The 16677-nt window shown below is 42.2% G+C and overlaps 1 protein-coding gene across 1 annotated transcript in view; it reads right to left on the bottom strand.

The window, feature by feature from the left end:
• Positions 1–15660, bottom strand: part of LOC119916505 — an 81064-nt gene extending 65404 nt beyond the window's left edge. The window contains exons 1-3 of the mRNA XM_038736547.1: positions 15592–15660; positions 15138–15152; positions 32–347 (exon numbers count right to left, since the gene is read on the bottom strand). Coding sequence (XP_038592475.1) covers positions 32–347; positions 15138–15152; positions 15592–15660 — 400 coding nt within the window. The remainder of the gene's footprint in view (positions 1–31; positions 348–15137; positions 15153–15591) is intronic.
• Between the last annotated feature and the right edge of the window lie 1017 nt (positions 15661–16677).

Below are 16677 nucleotides of genomic sequence, written 5' to 3'. Positions count from 1 at the left end.
CAAGCTGTCAGTGACAAGTGGATGTTAATACCTGGGACCTGTTGACTCCTCCTCCCGGTCCCCTCGGGCAGCTGGTGGAAGTTCAGCCGCGCAGCTGTATTTCTCCGCGGTGGTATTCTTTTCAAAGTTTTCTGGCGACTCTCAAATCTGCAAACGGTGGCTCTCGCGAGCGCCGAGCAACAGTAGCCCGCCACCACCCCCCACCCTCGGCAAACCGTAGGCAAGAGACGGCGAGCCGCTTTCAGAGAGCAGGCAAGTTTGGCACGGCTCGCGTACAGGCAACCATTGCAGTCACGTTCTCTGGCTGTGAAAGCCAACACCGGCTCTGCCCCCGCCTCCTTCCCTCTCTGCGGGCCAGTCCCTCAAAAGTGGACGTCCTGCTCTCTCCAGATGTGCTCAGTGCTCTGCTGAAATGATGCGAGGCAACAAGAAGAAGTCCAGCATTCGTTGAGTTGCATTTAAATGAGTTTAATCCTTTCACATCATCTTATAGACTATGTAAAAATACACGAGTAAAAGCCTCGTAGCCTGCAGTACAAAAGTAGCCTATTATCAAAGAGTAGGCTACTCTATCAAAAGTAAAAGCATATCATATTATTTTAGTTTTACTACAGAAGCTGTTTCCAATTCTAACAGCTTTATATACTACTGGTAGATAGTTATAATCTATAATGTTATATAAATTGATCCTAATCTAAAAAGTAATAACTACAGCTGTCCATAAGTAGCCTACAGTAGGCTACTTGAGTAAATTAACTAAGTCCCAGCTCTGACTAAAAGGCACAAAATTCCCTTCTATTCTCAGTCTGGCAGCAGAACATAGTTTCTTAAATTGCAAAATAACTAACTTCATACTTGCCCTTTAATATGAGGTTAAAGTCAGTGGTGTCCCCAGAGAATGTGTAATTATGTAAGTTCTGATATTTTGAAAGTAATGCTACCAAACACAAGTTTGCAACAGAGAGTGCAGCAAGGCAAAATGTAATACTAATTTTACACAAACCTCACAATGTGTGGAATTTTGGCAACACACTGATGAAAACATTTATTTTTGTAAGGAAAAGAGAAAGAATGTTACATTCCGGATGTAAGAACACAGAAATCATGCATTCATTACATAATCTCTGAAATAAATATTTAGATCAAAGAATTTACACATTTCAGACTGTTTATACATTACTCCAAACTACATCTTTCATCAGTCCTTACAATACTTTCCCCTTTTTTGTCAAGCCTAAAAAATCCAACTTGTCATCACTATGCGACATCACTATGTGACACCAGAGAACTTGGAGGATTTTCAGGTTTTATTCAAATATGTATCATTTGCATACAATTTTAAACAATCTGGCTCTTGCTCCATTGCGTGACTATGTCTCCCCGTCCTGCTGAGAACACCATTAAAGGCTCTTAAATATCTTCCATCACAGATACCCTTCTGTCACACTGCATTCGGGCAGTCAGCTTCTTCTGTTAAATCCACCACTCACAAAAAGAGTCACAGCTATTTTTATATTTAAAACCTAATTATATATTTTTCTAAAAGCAAACCAACTGTGTGCTCTCTGACTCTGCATTTTACATTTATACTACGCACTTTGGCTGTTTTTTAAATGTTTCTATAATCTACATCTTAATAGCTGTGTAATATGCATGTGAAAATTAGCTCTCAGTTTGACTGGCTCCTTTAACAGCTGATACAATTTATATGATGCTGTACTTGGCTCATTAAAATATGTTATAAAACGAACAAAGAAAGCTCACAAACAAAGCATTTGTGTAATATGTAAGCAATTGTTCAAGACAAAACTACTATAGGGTGTCAGTTTTGTGTGTGCAAGTATAAATATCTTTTGATAATTAATAATTTACAGCTTCAAAAATATGAAACTGACGCTCTGGTAAATTGTGATTGATATTTGCCCTTATTTTTCACAATCTATCGACAATGAAAATAATTGGTTAATCAACAACATAAACAACAGTCATTGACCAGTAATTAAAATAACTGTTATTTGCAGCTTTAATGTGCCTGTGTATATGTATGTGCACACAGGTGTGCATGCAGTTGTAGGTGCAAAGAGGTGCGTGAATCTGTGAGCATATTTACGTGCGAGGGAGTTTTGTGCCAGGAGAAAGCTCCGGTTCTCTCCTGCCTCTCAGATATGACTGCAACACTCGATAGCTTTCCACCCCAGAAAGCAAAGTTTTCTGACAGGTGGTAGATGTGACACCCCTTGTCCCATATGATTGGACAAAAGGCCACAAGACAGCCAGTGACACACTTTGACTCCGCGTTACCTTCTCAGTTGCTTTTCATCATTTTTCCTGGGAGCATTTACACTGGTGCAGAGAGAGTGTGAGCGACTGTATCCTCCTTGTTTTCCCTGCTGCCTTTAAGGCTTTTTTATACAAAGCTGTGAGTGGCACTAAGCTGTGTCAGTTGTCACACATCACCACACAAGTGAGGAATGCGGTGCTGGGGTGGGGGGTGTTGCTTGTGACATGGGACACACAGGCATGCGAGTAAGCATGTACTGAGGGAGTCGTGAAATGCTAAAAGTATGTACTGGTGAAAGTAGCTGCTGTCTAACAGAATGGTTGAAGAGATTAAACTGCCTTGTTTCACTGCATTCTGACAGGTGGAACTGGGGCCCAGCATGCATGTGTATAGCATGTGTTCATGTAGACTGGATGGGCTTGCCGTCGTTCACTCAACTGCAGTGTGGGGATTTGTATTGTGTAGTGTTGTGTTTCCTCTTCACATCTCTAGGTTGGATAGTAAGGCCTCTGGAGTCTCCTTAGCCCAGCTGCATCCTCCACTTGTAGCCAGGTTTACACTGGAAGTTACTGGAGTTGAATCTTAATGGCTTTCCAGTCTAGTATAGCTCCCTTTACTCTGAGATGCAGATATAGAATGCATTTTAGCATGCACTGTACAGTTTACTATACTGACGTCAAGCATAGTGAAAATGTAATGCGTGTTCCATTTAATGCTTTACATAGCCTCCCTGTATGCAAACAAGCCTTCAGAATGACAGACATGACACAGTGGCTCGTAAGGCACACACATTAGCGTTGTGTCCGGTGTCCTGTACAGAGACAGAAAATCTGAATTTGGACATGCTTGGAAGATCCAAGATTGTGTTTTAATGCTGCCTTCTCCATTTTCAAGACTTTTAAGGAAAAAAGTAACAGACAAGCGTGACATTGAGATGAAGGATTAAGTACAGTATGCATACAAAATGTCGCCTATGCTTTAGTTAAGTAACATTTACCTCACCAGTAATGTTACTTTTCAAATTGGGATAGTTAGATCCATGCTTTCAGTGGTTCCCAAGCTGAGGGTCTCCTCAACCAAACAAGGTACAAGGTACATTTATTCATAATTTTACAAAACAGGGTTGTGTATTGAGATGAAGTTGTAGTTAACCCTGATGCTACTCACAAAACATATACAAAACTTATATACTATACACTAGATGAACAAGTTATAGAAATAGAACATATATACAGTATATAGAATATAAACTATTTTACATGCCTTCTTAAGTTTCCTCATGAAATACAGCAGTTTCTGAGATGTCTTTACCAGCGTGGAGTTGTGAGATGACCATGTCAGGTTCTCTGTGATGCTGATTCCCAGGAACCGAAAACTATTCACCTGCTCCACCTCAGCTCCGCTGATGTAGACAGGGGTGTGTGTCTTTGCCTCCCTTCCCTTCCAAAAAAATCCTCCTTGGTTTTGCTGATGTTGAGTAGTAGGTTGCTCTGTGTGCACCACTCTGTAAGATTGTTGATTTCCTTCTGATATCAAGGTTTGAAATCTGGCTGATGATGGTGGTAACATCCACATGGTTCTTCTCTCCATGTCGGGTGTTGCAGTCTCAGGTGAACAGCATGAACAGGAGGGGACTGAGCACACACCATATGGACTACATCAAATTGTACTTAATTTTCCAGATAGTCCTCTAATGTTAGCTTTTTTGCTACAGAATATTGGAAAGTTTTACCAATTTAGTCCTGTAAAAACTATTCCAATATATTAAGTGCAAAAAAAATCACCTTTGGTTGAACTGGTGACAGCCCTTAAATATATGCAACCTGTGATGATAGGTCACAAGAAGACATTAGCATAGTATCTTGATTTTAAAGGAATTGTTTGATATTTTGGGAAATTAGCTTTTTTGTTTTGTTGCTGAGAGTAAGATGAATAGATTGATACCATTCACTGTTGCAAATATGAAGACACAGCTGCAGGAAAATTTTATTACCTTAGGACAGAGCCGGACTAGCTGTTTCCTACTGTTTCCAGTCTTTATGCTAAGCTAAGCTAAGCTAACCTGCTGCTGGAGGTTCTTATTGACCACATAGACATCTAGCTCTATAGGCAAGACAACAAATTTCCCAGTTAATTTCCCAAAATGTTCTCATAGAGTGCTGCAGGAGTTAACATATTTGCACTTTGGTTCCCTTGTCTCAAATTCATTGGGTTTTTTAAATGGGTTATTGGTTAGATGCCTGAAATAAGGTCTGTGGTCAACATGTTAACAATGACATAAAATATGTTAGTAAATACCCCACTCTTGAATTTTGAAGCTTTTACGTGTCTTGTTGCAAACAAATGGCTAAATGAGACTACAGAGGTTGTTGTGGACATTAAACGTCATCACTCCAAAGAGTGCACAATCAAATTACAAGTTGAAAGCTTAGTGATGGTGACGCTGAAGTCATTCAATCATGGTGTAGTTTGTTTACAGCCAAACGTTACCTTTTTACTTCTATGCTTCAAAAATCATAAAAGTGGTGTTCATTTGTGAAGATTATCTTGCTGAACACAAGGTGTAAGTATCATAAACTGTAATAATACAAATTCCAGTGAAAAAATCCAATTGGCTTTTTGTTGAGGGAACCAGGGCAACTTCCTGGTTTGCCAACATAACAATGTCCAATCTAATACACGTCTTTTTGTCAAATTCAGCTCCTCGGGGTCTGCTAGCTTTCCCTTCTGTGTGTGCGTTGAAAATAAATCTGGTGTTTGTACTCAGCCCTGGCTCTGTAAATTGGAAACAAATAAAGTGGCTTGGACCATGCTACACAACACTATTCCAGTCATTTCAACAATGATTTGTGACTCAGGTAACATTTAAATTACTTGGCCATGGACATTCAGCTTACTTTCTAGTTGGCCAAAATGCTGTTGTTGTGATGTTAGCAACAGTAGTTGGAGAGTTGTGAGTATCACTTTCTAAAGCTGGGACCGTTTTGTCCTCTCTGTATGTGATCTTCACAGCAGCAACTGTAACAACAGTTTGCTAACCTTAGCTAATATTAGTTACATTACTTGCTGTGCCGTTGTTCGCTCTGTATCATGGTATTTGTCAAGGAATCGGATTTCTCCCAAATCGCTTAACACACCCTCTAATCCTGTGTTTCCCTTCTATGAAATCCATAACATAAAGTAGCCCTGTAGGTGGTCATTGTTACCGCACTGTAGTGGAGTGTCTCTCATGTTTCATTTTACAAGGCACCTCGCAAGTCCCTTAACAGGTGCTCAGTTTCTACTTCCAAACGTTGGGGGTCTATTTACTGTCCAGTGTGAAAGTCCAGTGCTATTTCCAAAGTGTGGTAACATTATTCAACCTGATCAATGCTTTCACCCCCAGCATGGGGCCACATACCGCATGTCACAGAGAAAAAGAGAGGGTGTCACCCACACCCAAGAGAAACATTTTCAGTCCACCAAATGTCAGTGGACATTTACAGTGAGGCGTCTAACACACCGGGCAACATGAACTCAAGAACTGTCTATCAGCCTTTCTTGGGTAACATTTGGAGAGGATCTGAGACCCGGTGTAAGAGAGAGAACCAAGGCTTGGTGGTCAATCACCATCCACAGAGTCCCTTGACTTCTAATTCGTCCTGCCTGCTACTGCCTTCTTAAAACCACATATTTACTGTATTTGAAACTCCCAGCAGCCAACCATTCATCACTCTGCGACTCCTCTTTATTAGCTTGTCATCCATAGTAGAGTGTAATGGTGAAACTGTCAAGCAGTTACCATAGAAAGCATTTCATGGCAAGGCTGAAGGCTACACGAATGGGCGTAATAAAAGAGGATATACGGTATCACTGTTACATGAAGAAATCACCCATTCCAATGCTCAAAAGTAGCTAGCCTGCCAGGAGCTGAATGTGCCACTCGTGTCTGTAAGTGTATCTGAACAGGCGTGCTGAAAAGCTACACATCGGTTTGCTTTGTGGTGCTAGGTTGTGAAGTATAAAGAAGAAATGATTGAAGGGAAGAAAGAGAGTGCATTTGAGATTGTATCAGTCGCATGGAAACAGTTAACCCAGCCCCAAAGCCTCCTTTGAACTTCAAATAGCTGTTAAGAAACAGCTTTCAGTCAGAACACATTCAAATAACATGCCACCAACATGCAAGCGGACACAGAAACACACATTTCCACATACACACTATGACCACTGCCACACACAGGGGCAACCCATCCACATCCCTACCTAATCTCACCTGCAAGAGAGAAAAGCCATTATACAGTTTAATTTTCTATTTCTCATTTTCCCCCTCCTGGCCAAAAAAAAAGAGATGATTTTTCAAACCTCTGACAGCCGAGCCTTTCGCAGGATTTAGTCCATCTGAAAACATGTGGTAAGCCTTGTGGAATGTTTCAAATGATTCCCAGATGTGGGCCACAGACAGGTTTAACCCATTCTTTTCCTGCTCAGCGGCAGGGTGGAGGTATCAAGGAGGCCTTTCTGTGAGAAGGTCTGAGCAAAATCAAAAAACTTCTATCCCTGTCCGTCGATTTTTGTTACTTTCAAAGCATTAGGGTTCACTGAACTGTGGCTTAATGTAATTTGCAGTAAAGCTAAAAATGGAAGTCCTCTTATGCTGCATTACCCAAGAATAAAGAATGCGAGAGCGCTGCTTTTTCCAGATGACTCAGCAATCGCAGGGACCTGGCAAAGTTAAGGAAAACACCTTTATTAGGGACAATTCATACTCTTGACATGGTAAATGTCTCTCTGCATTGCTTAACAGACTGTTTTCTTCTTTTTTTTTCAGCTGCAAAGAAACCTGTACCAAAGCAGAACACTTCTCTCGTATCAGCTCTAAAGCAACGTCTCTCGGGGCATTTAATACAGTCTGCTGAGCTTTACCAATGCCATATAAAATAAATACAAGACTTAAGCTTGCTTAATGCTTCACTTGAACTTCAACGCCATTGTTTACATGGTGTGATTAAGCCAGGGCTCAAAACAGAGGGGTGGCTGGATCGCTTTATGAAGGACATTGTTGTTGTAGTAACACTCCCAAAGATGGCGGTTTTGAAGAGATAGGGAGGGAGGTAACTAAAGAGCCAAACTACTAAACGGGGTGGAGAGAGTGAGCTGCTCGATATATGAGCAACAAACTCAAGTGACCCCATTCCTTGTTCTCCCTCTCTATCTTCAGCTCCATCGTTCCCTCCCTCCGCCCTTTTCCCTCTTTCTTTCTCTCTCTCTCTCCTTTCCTCTATACTGCCCCCTCACCAGCCTAGCCAACTGTGTAGCAGTTGTCCAACACGCCCGTCAGCCTGCCAGCCAGCATGTTGGAATGGGTCCCATTATACACAATCATAACCGACAGAAAGGGTACATGCAGACAAGTGATAGAATTGCACTAAAATTGAGGGCAGAGGAGAGTGGCAGGCAGTCACTCTGGCAGCGAGTTGGTGAGCAAGCAAAGAAAGATAGAGGAGCAGTCCCAGAAAGAGAGATAGAGGGAATAGTCTTGTGCTATGAGGCTCTTTGCAGGATACCATAGGCCATATGAGGCCAGAGCAGGCTGGGAAAGATTGTTACTGCTTTGAGCTTCCACATGTGAATGCACCGCAAAACCCCCTCTCCCTTTTTTGCCTCCCTCCCACAAACCTCCCTAAGGAAAGACTAGTGTTTTAAAAGAAGCCCAAACAACTGCCAACTCCAAATTCTGCTTTTTATTTCTGAAGGGGAATCAGGCGTGCTTTTGCTTCCTTAGCCGTGCTGTGTTGCAAGCAGCCTGATGCTCTGTTACTCGGGTCACCCATTAAGACAGAACAAATTTTAAGGCCTCGGATCATATCCAGAAGGGATAAGGGATGTGCAATAGGGTCATATTTGTGGACCTTTCAAATCCCCCTCTTTCCTTCAAATATCTGCTTTTCTTGTTATCATGCAGAGGAGGTTGGAATATGCATGAGAAAGCATTCAACACCAAGTACCAAAAACTATGACCACAACCACTGTGACTTAAGGTCAGGAGTTAAAATCAAGAACAAGTTTCTCATTTTAGGAAACATTCTTATTCCATTTCTTGCCGACAACTATGTGAAACTATCAATAACACTGATATGAAGCTAGAACTGGGAGTTGATTAGCTCAGCTTGGCATAAAGAATGGAGTCAAGGGAAAACAGCTAGCCTCAAAGTTCAAAAAAACGCCTAACAGCACCTCTCACTCTCACTAATTAACACAGTCTTCTTGTTTGTTTAATCTGTGCACTTGTCATCAGACAGAGTCCGGGAAGTCATTGGCCCAGCTGTTGGTCGCCAAGAAATACATTTGTGTTTGTGTATGGTTTTGGCAAATGAGATACAACATACTAATTACTGAGCTTTAGAGGTGCTGGTAGGTGGATTTCTGGACTTTGGAGTGAGCCAGGCTGGCTGTTTCCCCCTGCATCCTGTCTTTACGTTAAACTAAGCTAAGCTAAACTAAGCTAAACTAGGCTAAGCTAACCATCTGCGGCCTGTAGCATTTACTGTACAAGCCTCTAAGCAAACATACATGTCATGTGATAATGTCACGTCACACAATGAGACATCCTACTCAAACGAACCACCTGGCAGCCTCCGTCTGTACAGCGCCTTTATGGCCACGCATTTCATCTCCTTCCTCCCACTGCGTCTTCCATTTTAGATCATCAGGGTGCCAGTCACCAACATGTTCCTCTTCCCAGCATCTCATCAGAGGAAACCCAGAGAGTATGTCCCTTTAATTAGACCGCCCGTGAAAATAATGGTGCATTAATGACATTTCTATGGGGGCCAATGAGCTGGAACAACAGAGGAAAGACTAAATCACAAATCAATTCCAACAAATGTAATTAAGGCTTAATTAGCCTCCAGGGTGTCACTGGTATGCCATGGAGGGGATGATGTGGAGGAAGAGAGAAAGAGAGAGGGGAAGTGAAAGAGAAATTTAGAGAAAGTGAGATCGTCATGGGTCATGAAAACAATGTCCGCCCTTTAACCTACCTCATGTATAACAATCATAATAGACACACTACATTTATTGTGTATCACGCTATGATATCATGACATTCATGCTCTCAGTGCTCTGATTAAAGTCATAAGAAATGCTTGCTTCTGTATGCTAAATGTGTGGCTCTTGGCACGTGCCTAGGCGGTTTTAAAGGGGAGTGCTGATTTAAAGGCAACACTTCCAGTGTGTAGCCACACAGCCAGCGCTGGGTAGAGAAGTGCTAATTCTCTATAAAAACAGCAGCATGTACGGTTAAGCCCAGCAACATTCTGGTGTTAAAAAGAAAGGAAGGGGGAGAAGAAAAAAAACAACAGAGGGGGGAAAAAAAGAAATGCAAAACCGCGGGGAGGCTTGGAGAGGACTGGCCTGCCTCGCTGGATGCCAGATCACACAAACACAGGCTCTCGCGCCAATAAATGAGCTTCATAAACTGCAATTAAAACCCTGGGCACTAATTTAGTGGAAATGGCAGCCTGTAAAAAGCGAAGAGTGTTATAGAAAGGAGGCGAGGAGGAAGAGAGGCAGAAAAGGGGAGTAGTGGAGGTTTCTGGACTTCAACGGATTCTTCTCTTTTTTCATCCCTTGCATTAATGCAAAACATACCACGCTTATACTTTTTCCTGGCTTGTACCACACGCATGCAAAAACACAGACATACGGAGCTGCTCACTTTAATGCAGGGAAGCACAGAATTTACACACACACACACACACACACACACACACACACACACACACACACACACACAGAAATGAGCACATAGACTGTGTAGATTTGTATAATAACTCCAGTAAAGAGCATAAAAATTACCAAAAATAACACAAAATGTCATGTGAAGATATTTTCTCTCTGCCTTCGTCCCACACTCACAAACGCAGGTTCACATCACACACACACCTACACCCTCTGAAGCCTCTCCCAACAGCCATCCAGGATGGCAGGCAGGCAGGTCTGTCATATCAGAGGTGTAGGGGGGTGGACTGGACACGGCTGATGGGAGACATCTGCCCTGGCTGCCGGTCTGTCAGGGTCAGAAGACTATAGAATGAGGTGTCAGCATTGTGATAAAAACAGTCACACATACACACAAAGATACAAGGTGCTGGGAGAGAAAATGAGCCCAGTCCAAAAACACATCCCACCACCCAGCAGACAGCACAGTCTAAACTGTCAAGTGACGTGCCTGATTTGCTCGTCAGGTCTGTGTGTGTACATTACAGCAAACACAGCTGTAATTGGGGATGAGTGGCCATGTCATGCAGTGCAACCCTATTAGATAATGTTGTGAAGGCCTTCAGTCGCCGCACTGTGCAGCCGCTGCGTGTGAATTCCTCGTAAACCAGCAGCAGCTATTCCTTCGCACAGGATGGGTGGTTTCAACATCTCTTCCTGGTTAAGATTGGTATGAGTATCGTCTGAACTTGAGCTGGCTCATCTTCCCCTCCTTTAAGAATGATCATAAGCTGGAGCTTTATATGTTATTTGTGGAACTTGCATGGTCTTCAAATGTCAGGAAAATGGCAAATACCACAGCAAAGTCAATAAAAATGCTCCCATATCATGCCTGTAACCGCAGATGCAAACACTAAAAGCATTGCAGGGTGCTCTTATAAATGGCATGTGTAGGAAATCTTTGAGCTTTATTTTTCATGTGCATCAGACAATGTGACTATAAACACCAGTGGTTTCACCTGTGCACCATATCCGTGCAAAGGCTAAACATACACTGGAGCTAAGTAAGCAATGCCCTGTGCCATGTTACCTTTTTTAATTGCTTATTGATTACTGTGTCATGCTGTGACAAAAGCAGGGGAAACAATGGAGGGAAACCTGGAAGTGATGTGAATTGAGGGATGTGATGCATGGCTGAGCAGGAGACCGTCTCAGAGGGGTGGGGGTGGGGGTGGGGGGGGCATAAAGTAAACTCTCCTGGAGAGTAAATAAAGGGGATGTTTGTTTTTGTTTTAAACACGCCCTGCACTGGCTCACAAGAGGGTTTTCTGTTTTAAAAGCAAGAGCCACCATATTCTGTTTATTATAGGGATTTAGAAAGTCTATAATAAAGCAAAAGAAGAGAGACACACAGATAAGTAGACTTGCCCTTGTCTGTCAATCTGGGCATAGAGTAGGTCTTTCTTTGTGAACGAGAAAAACAACATGAGCTTGGTGCCGGAAGTTTGAGGTCTAGGCTTTTATCACCACCCGAATCCTCTGTTCTATCTCTTTTGGGTTTCCTGTGTAAGTCACCATTACACTAATATGCCCTTGATGACTCTCTGCATGAGAAGTCACACGCTGTTTACACAACACACACAGAGTTCAGCTCACTTTTAGGAGCCAGTGAAAAAGTACCCAGAGTGTTTTGATGAATCGATACAGTATGTCAAATGATCAGGACTCTCCTTGTGATGAGCAAAATTGCGAAACTCTGTTTCTATTATGAGAACTTTGTAGGTTAGTTATTTTGCGATCAAATTTTATCAGATCATGTACTTTCACCGCCCTGAGAAACTGCTTCTTCTAAATGAAAAACAACACTCAGTTCGACTGTGCAATATTACTGATCTTTAATGATGAAGATCAGATGTAGGGCTGCAGTTATGAAGTGACTTTTACATATTTGACAATGATATTAACACATAAGTTTAGACATTTCAGTCACTAGTTTCTGTCTCTATATTGACATTCTGACTCACTGTCTCTATGACTCATCGCATGCAGGCACGCAAATGGGAAATGATACCCACATATAATGATCGGCTGGGGATCAGATGCTGCTCATCTGTGACTCTTGCTGCTTTTCCCAGGGTTACAAGAGACTGACAGAAACAGGCAGTGAGGAGTGACCTTAATCCTCCAATGTCTCCATGTGATCCATGATGAACCTGCTGCTGATCTGATCCAAATGACGCGGAGAGGGAAAACGCCTTCCCTTGATCTCTCTACAAGAAAAAATAAACTAAACAAACAAGTTACAGAAGGACAGCTAGAGAACAGCAGCATTGCAATCTTGCCAAAGGACAGGGGTTTAACAAAGCAGGGATGAGCAGATCCAATATCAAGTAATACCAGGATTAATATCTTGAATTTGAATTCTTGGTAGAAGTGGGCTTCTGTAAAACACATTTCTTTGTTCAGCACATGTATAATTGCCTTTATATTGGTTTATTACTTTATTTTATTCATTTTTTTGTACATTAAGCTCAAGGGCATTACTACTACTACTGCCCCTGAGTTAATTCACAAAAACACCAACTAGCTTTTTCCTGTTGTCTCTGCCACTGAGACAGTGCGGTTTGCCTGTGTGTCTATGAGGGGGGTAGAGAAGAGGAAGTATAGTTTTGTGTCTCCAGCTACTTGCTACATTTTTTGTACTTTCTCAGTATCCGAAACATAGACAATTTCAAAACAATTTTTTTGCACAAATTTCTTAAATTAATATGCCCACATATGCTATATAAAAATTAAAAGTTGGCACTGCTCAAGATCTCGGATCTTTTTGCAGAACAAGCTCTACAGAACAGAACGCTGGTGGGTATCACTGGGGGCTGTGGCTAAGTTCTAAATGAAAAGTTCCCCTATGTGGACATTTAACTTCCTAATAGTTTGATTGCTGCAATAACATTACTTGCAAGTGGTCTACCCAGTGAGGTTACTGGCATTGTAAATAAGCCAATGGTGGAAATTTGTTTTGCACTGGCAGGAAAATAATCCAGAGGTGCTGCTAACAGGGTTCTCTTGGAACCAAACTTTTTACAACCAGGATTCTCCAGTAAGAGGAGATGGGCGAAAGTATCGTCACGTTGGAACAGTGCCGTGTGCCCATGTTGATAATAAACAAGTCTGAGCCACTCATTATGCCAGAGCTGATTAGGGAGTGCAGTTTAATAAGGGCTAACCTATAGTAATGTTGGGAGGAGGCTGTAAAAACAGTGCAGGATTATCACACCCACCACAGGGCACACGGGAGCAGCAGAGGTAGGCTTGACTGTTGATGGCCAGATGTGTTAGGCGCTCCATGCCAGGCACTGAGATTAAGGTCGCACTGTCCTGGTTGGATTAGTGCCAGGCGCTACATGATGCTAATGGTCTGGCAGTGCCAGGCAGAGTGAAAGCATAGGTAGGCTGGCAGATGTCGACACAAGACTTTTATGTTTGTGCCAGGCCCCTCCTTCCACATGGCTCCCTGGCCCCTCCGCAAGTCAACTTTAACTCTAACCAAACAGATGACAGATGATATAAGAGGCTTGGTAGCAGCAGCTGGGGTTAGTAGAGGCCACAACACCCAAAGGTCCCAACCTTTTGATCTAATAATGGATAGAACTTTCTGTTAATCTTTTGTCTCATTTTCTCTCTCACACACACTTTTTACATCGCCTCATCTGACTTAATGAAAATGAATATTCTATTGTTGTCAGACAAGGAAAAAGGCTTCTCCTGAACATTAAGGTAACCTTACCTGCTGGGTGCTTTAAAAGGTGCTCATCTCCACTCCCTGCACAATCTAATGCAATCCAATGCCATAGCTCTGCAATAAACACTACCTTTGTGGAGTTCAGTATCTGTTAAATGAACCTATACAACCAAATGCAACCTGAGAAAACGTTAGGGCTACAATGTTAGACTTTTTCATTATTGATTAATCTGTTGGTCATTTTTCCAAATGATCTGTAAAATGTCAGAAAAAAGTAAGTATGTGTCAATTATAACTTCCCAGAGCCCACAGTGACTTCTTCACATTGCTTGTTTGGTCTGACCAACTTAGATAGAGATATTTTTAGTTTACAATGATATAACAAATGTTACTTATAGTGTATTTGTTGTGGACTATTTTTAGCCACGGATTAATACACATCTGGTGCGTTAGTTAGTCTTTACGGAAGCAGATTTTATCAATAATAAACTACAGTATGTGAGTGCTCATGGTAATGAAGGAACATGTCGGTGCAACGATGTGATGTTTTCAACTATTTCTTGAAAACTGACTTTGGTTATGCTTGTAAGTAGGTTCAATTAATCGTTGGTTCTCATCTTTTTATTTTATACTTAAGAAAAAAACATCATGAGCTTTATGCTTGCTGATTGATATTCTGACAAATAATCGTTTCAGCACTATATAACATCACACGACGCAGAAGAGCAAGAAACAGATAGGGTCAGTGAAGGCAGCACAGCGGACAGTGAACTGGCCGAGCAGGCAGGCAGCAGGCAGGCTAGCTCCTCCAGGGAATGGTTGGAAACGGGAACATGAGTCCACATTTCTAGACAGTGACTGTCCTAGTTTCAGGAATACAATCCATTCTCTCTCTCTCTCTCTCTCTCTCTCTCTCTCTCTCTCTCTCTCTCCCTCTCTTCTGTCTCTCTCAGCCATACAAATCATGCAAAGTTAACATCAAAGTTTGCGCTCAAAGGTCACTGGATCTCTCATAGAACAGACGACCTCTGTGCTGCTGCAGGGAGGAGGTAAGCCGATGAAGGCGGCGCCTTTGGAGGCTGTATGTCATTACTTTTTTTTATATTTCATCCTCTCTTCCCTCATTCCCTGACCTACCACCCTTCCATCTACACATCTCATTATGTTTTGATATCCCCCTCCTTTCCCATCCCTCCCTCTCTGTCTCTCTGTCAGCCGCTCGCTTCCTCTCTTGTCCCCTGTTTTAAGGACACGGGCTTGTTGAAGTGGAAAGCCGGCCTGTCGTGTGCTATTATGGCCGACGTAGGACCTGTGGACTGACACAAGGTGTGCGGAGCCAAAATAAATCCAAACAGACCACACGATTACATTAGCTCTCTTTCTCCCTGTCTTTCTTGCTTCTCCGTCCATCCTTACCTCATACCTGCAGGACTAGAACAAAGACAGAGACACTTTGAACAAGAGGGAAGAGAGAAAGGAAGTGTGGTAGAGTGGTTTAGAGGGAAAGAGAAATGAGTAGCACAGCCAGTAATAGAGAGAGGAAGGACAGAACATGACAGAAGGAAACAGAGTCTTTGGAGCAAACCGTAATCCAATAACAGGTCTTGTGAGAAGACACGCTGACCATAAAAACTCCAGAAAGGTTATGTGGGCACCAGATATATATACATCATCCTCTTTTGCAGACAGAGAAGAACAAAAGAGAGAGCGGGAGAGAGGACAACAGGTTTGTTCATTTGTTAATCCCCTGAAGCCCCCCTACTTCCATTGTGTTCATCCCAATCTTTCGCTCTAGTGGAAAGCCCCCAACCCCCACTACACTGTCATAAGATTTCCCAGGAGAGAGTCAGATGGTACCCTGTCTCTTTACCTCCTCTCTACTTCCTCTCTCTGTCACTCGACAGGCCTTCTCTTCCTCTCTCGCCGTCATATCACTCATTCCTACGGCACTGATGTGTGAAGAGCAGTGGGGGAGAAACCTCCACCAAGGGGCCTCTTAAGTATTCAAGGTCACCGCTTGACAAAGTGAACGCTGCAGCGTGGCATGTGATGTTTTGTAATATTTGATGCGCTTCCCAGCAAATCTGATAGTGTGTGCTTGTGTGTGTTTATGTGTGTGTGTGCGTGAAGTTTGCAAAACAGGATGACCTGTGTCCTGAATTACCAAACTAACTGATACGGGTCTGGTTGTATTTTGATAATCATCGTGTAATCGCAAATATCTGATGTCTGGTGAAAACATTGTATCTCCCAAATTGCTGACTTTCCAGGAAGGAAACTGTTTTCATAATTTTCAGTCGACTTCTTTTTGAAAGAGTTGCGTAAACTCAAAGATTAGAGGGTGTTTCTCAACCATAGAGGAGATAATGATCCTTTAGCTGGAGTTAGCAAACTCAGTGTGTCCTGATGGCTGAATGGTTGGCACACCTGTCTGCCTTTAGGCTGTCTGCTATCAAATAAAGAAACCCCTCAAATGTAAAACATGAAAACCTATAAAATCTAAACTTGCATCTCAACAACATTTGCTGAACAAAACAGAAGCCAAATATAAAATAAATAAAACAATAAAAACAAACTACTATCTATCAACTACGATGGAGGTGATAGAAGATTCACACTTATTTTGACACACATTGTGAGTGACAGTGATGTACGGTCTGCGGCTACAGCCAAGCTAGCATTGATCAGGACTGGTTGCCAGCTCACCGCCAAATCAATCATGTCCATTGATCCAACACCATGGGAAGAATATGTGTGTATACTGGGGAATGTTTGTTGTTGCAGGCTATAAAGAATATGACATTACAATGTTAAAAATTTGAGGAAAATCAATGCTGATACACAAGGTTGCAATGCTCGAGGAGCACAAGCAAAAGAAAATGCTGCTGCATTCAGTTTATTATTTTGTGCAGGCCTCTTCATTATTAACAATAATAATACAAACATCATAATGTCA

This window comes from Micropterus salmoides, unplaced genomic scaffold, assembly GCF_014851395.1.
Source record: "Micropterus salmoides isolate LMB-PRFRI ecotype aquatic unplaced genomic scaffold, ASM1485139v1 Ms_hic_scaffold_21, whole genome shotgun sequence".
Lineage (NCBI taxonomy): Eukaryota > Metazoa > Chordata > Actinopteri > Centrarchiformes > Centrarchidae > Micropterus > Micropterus salmoides.
This window is presented reverse-complemented; position numbering and strand designations above follow the sequence as displayed.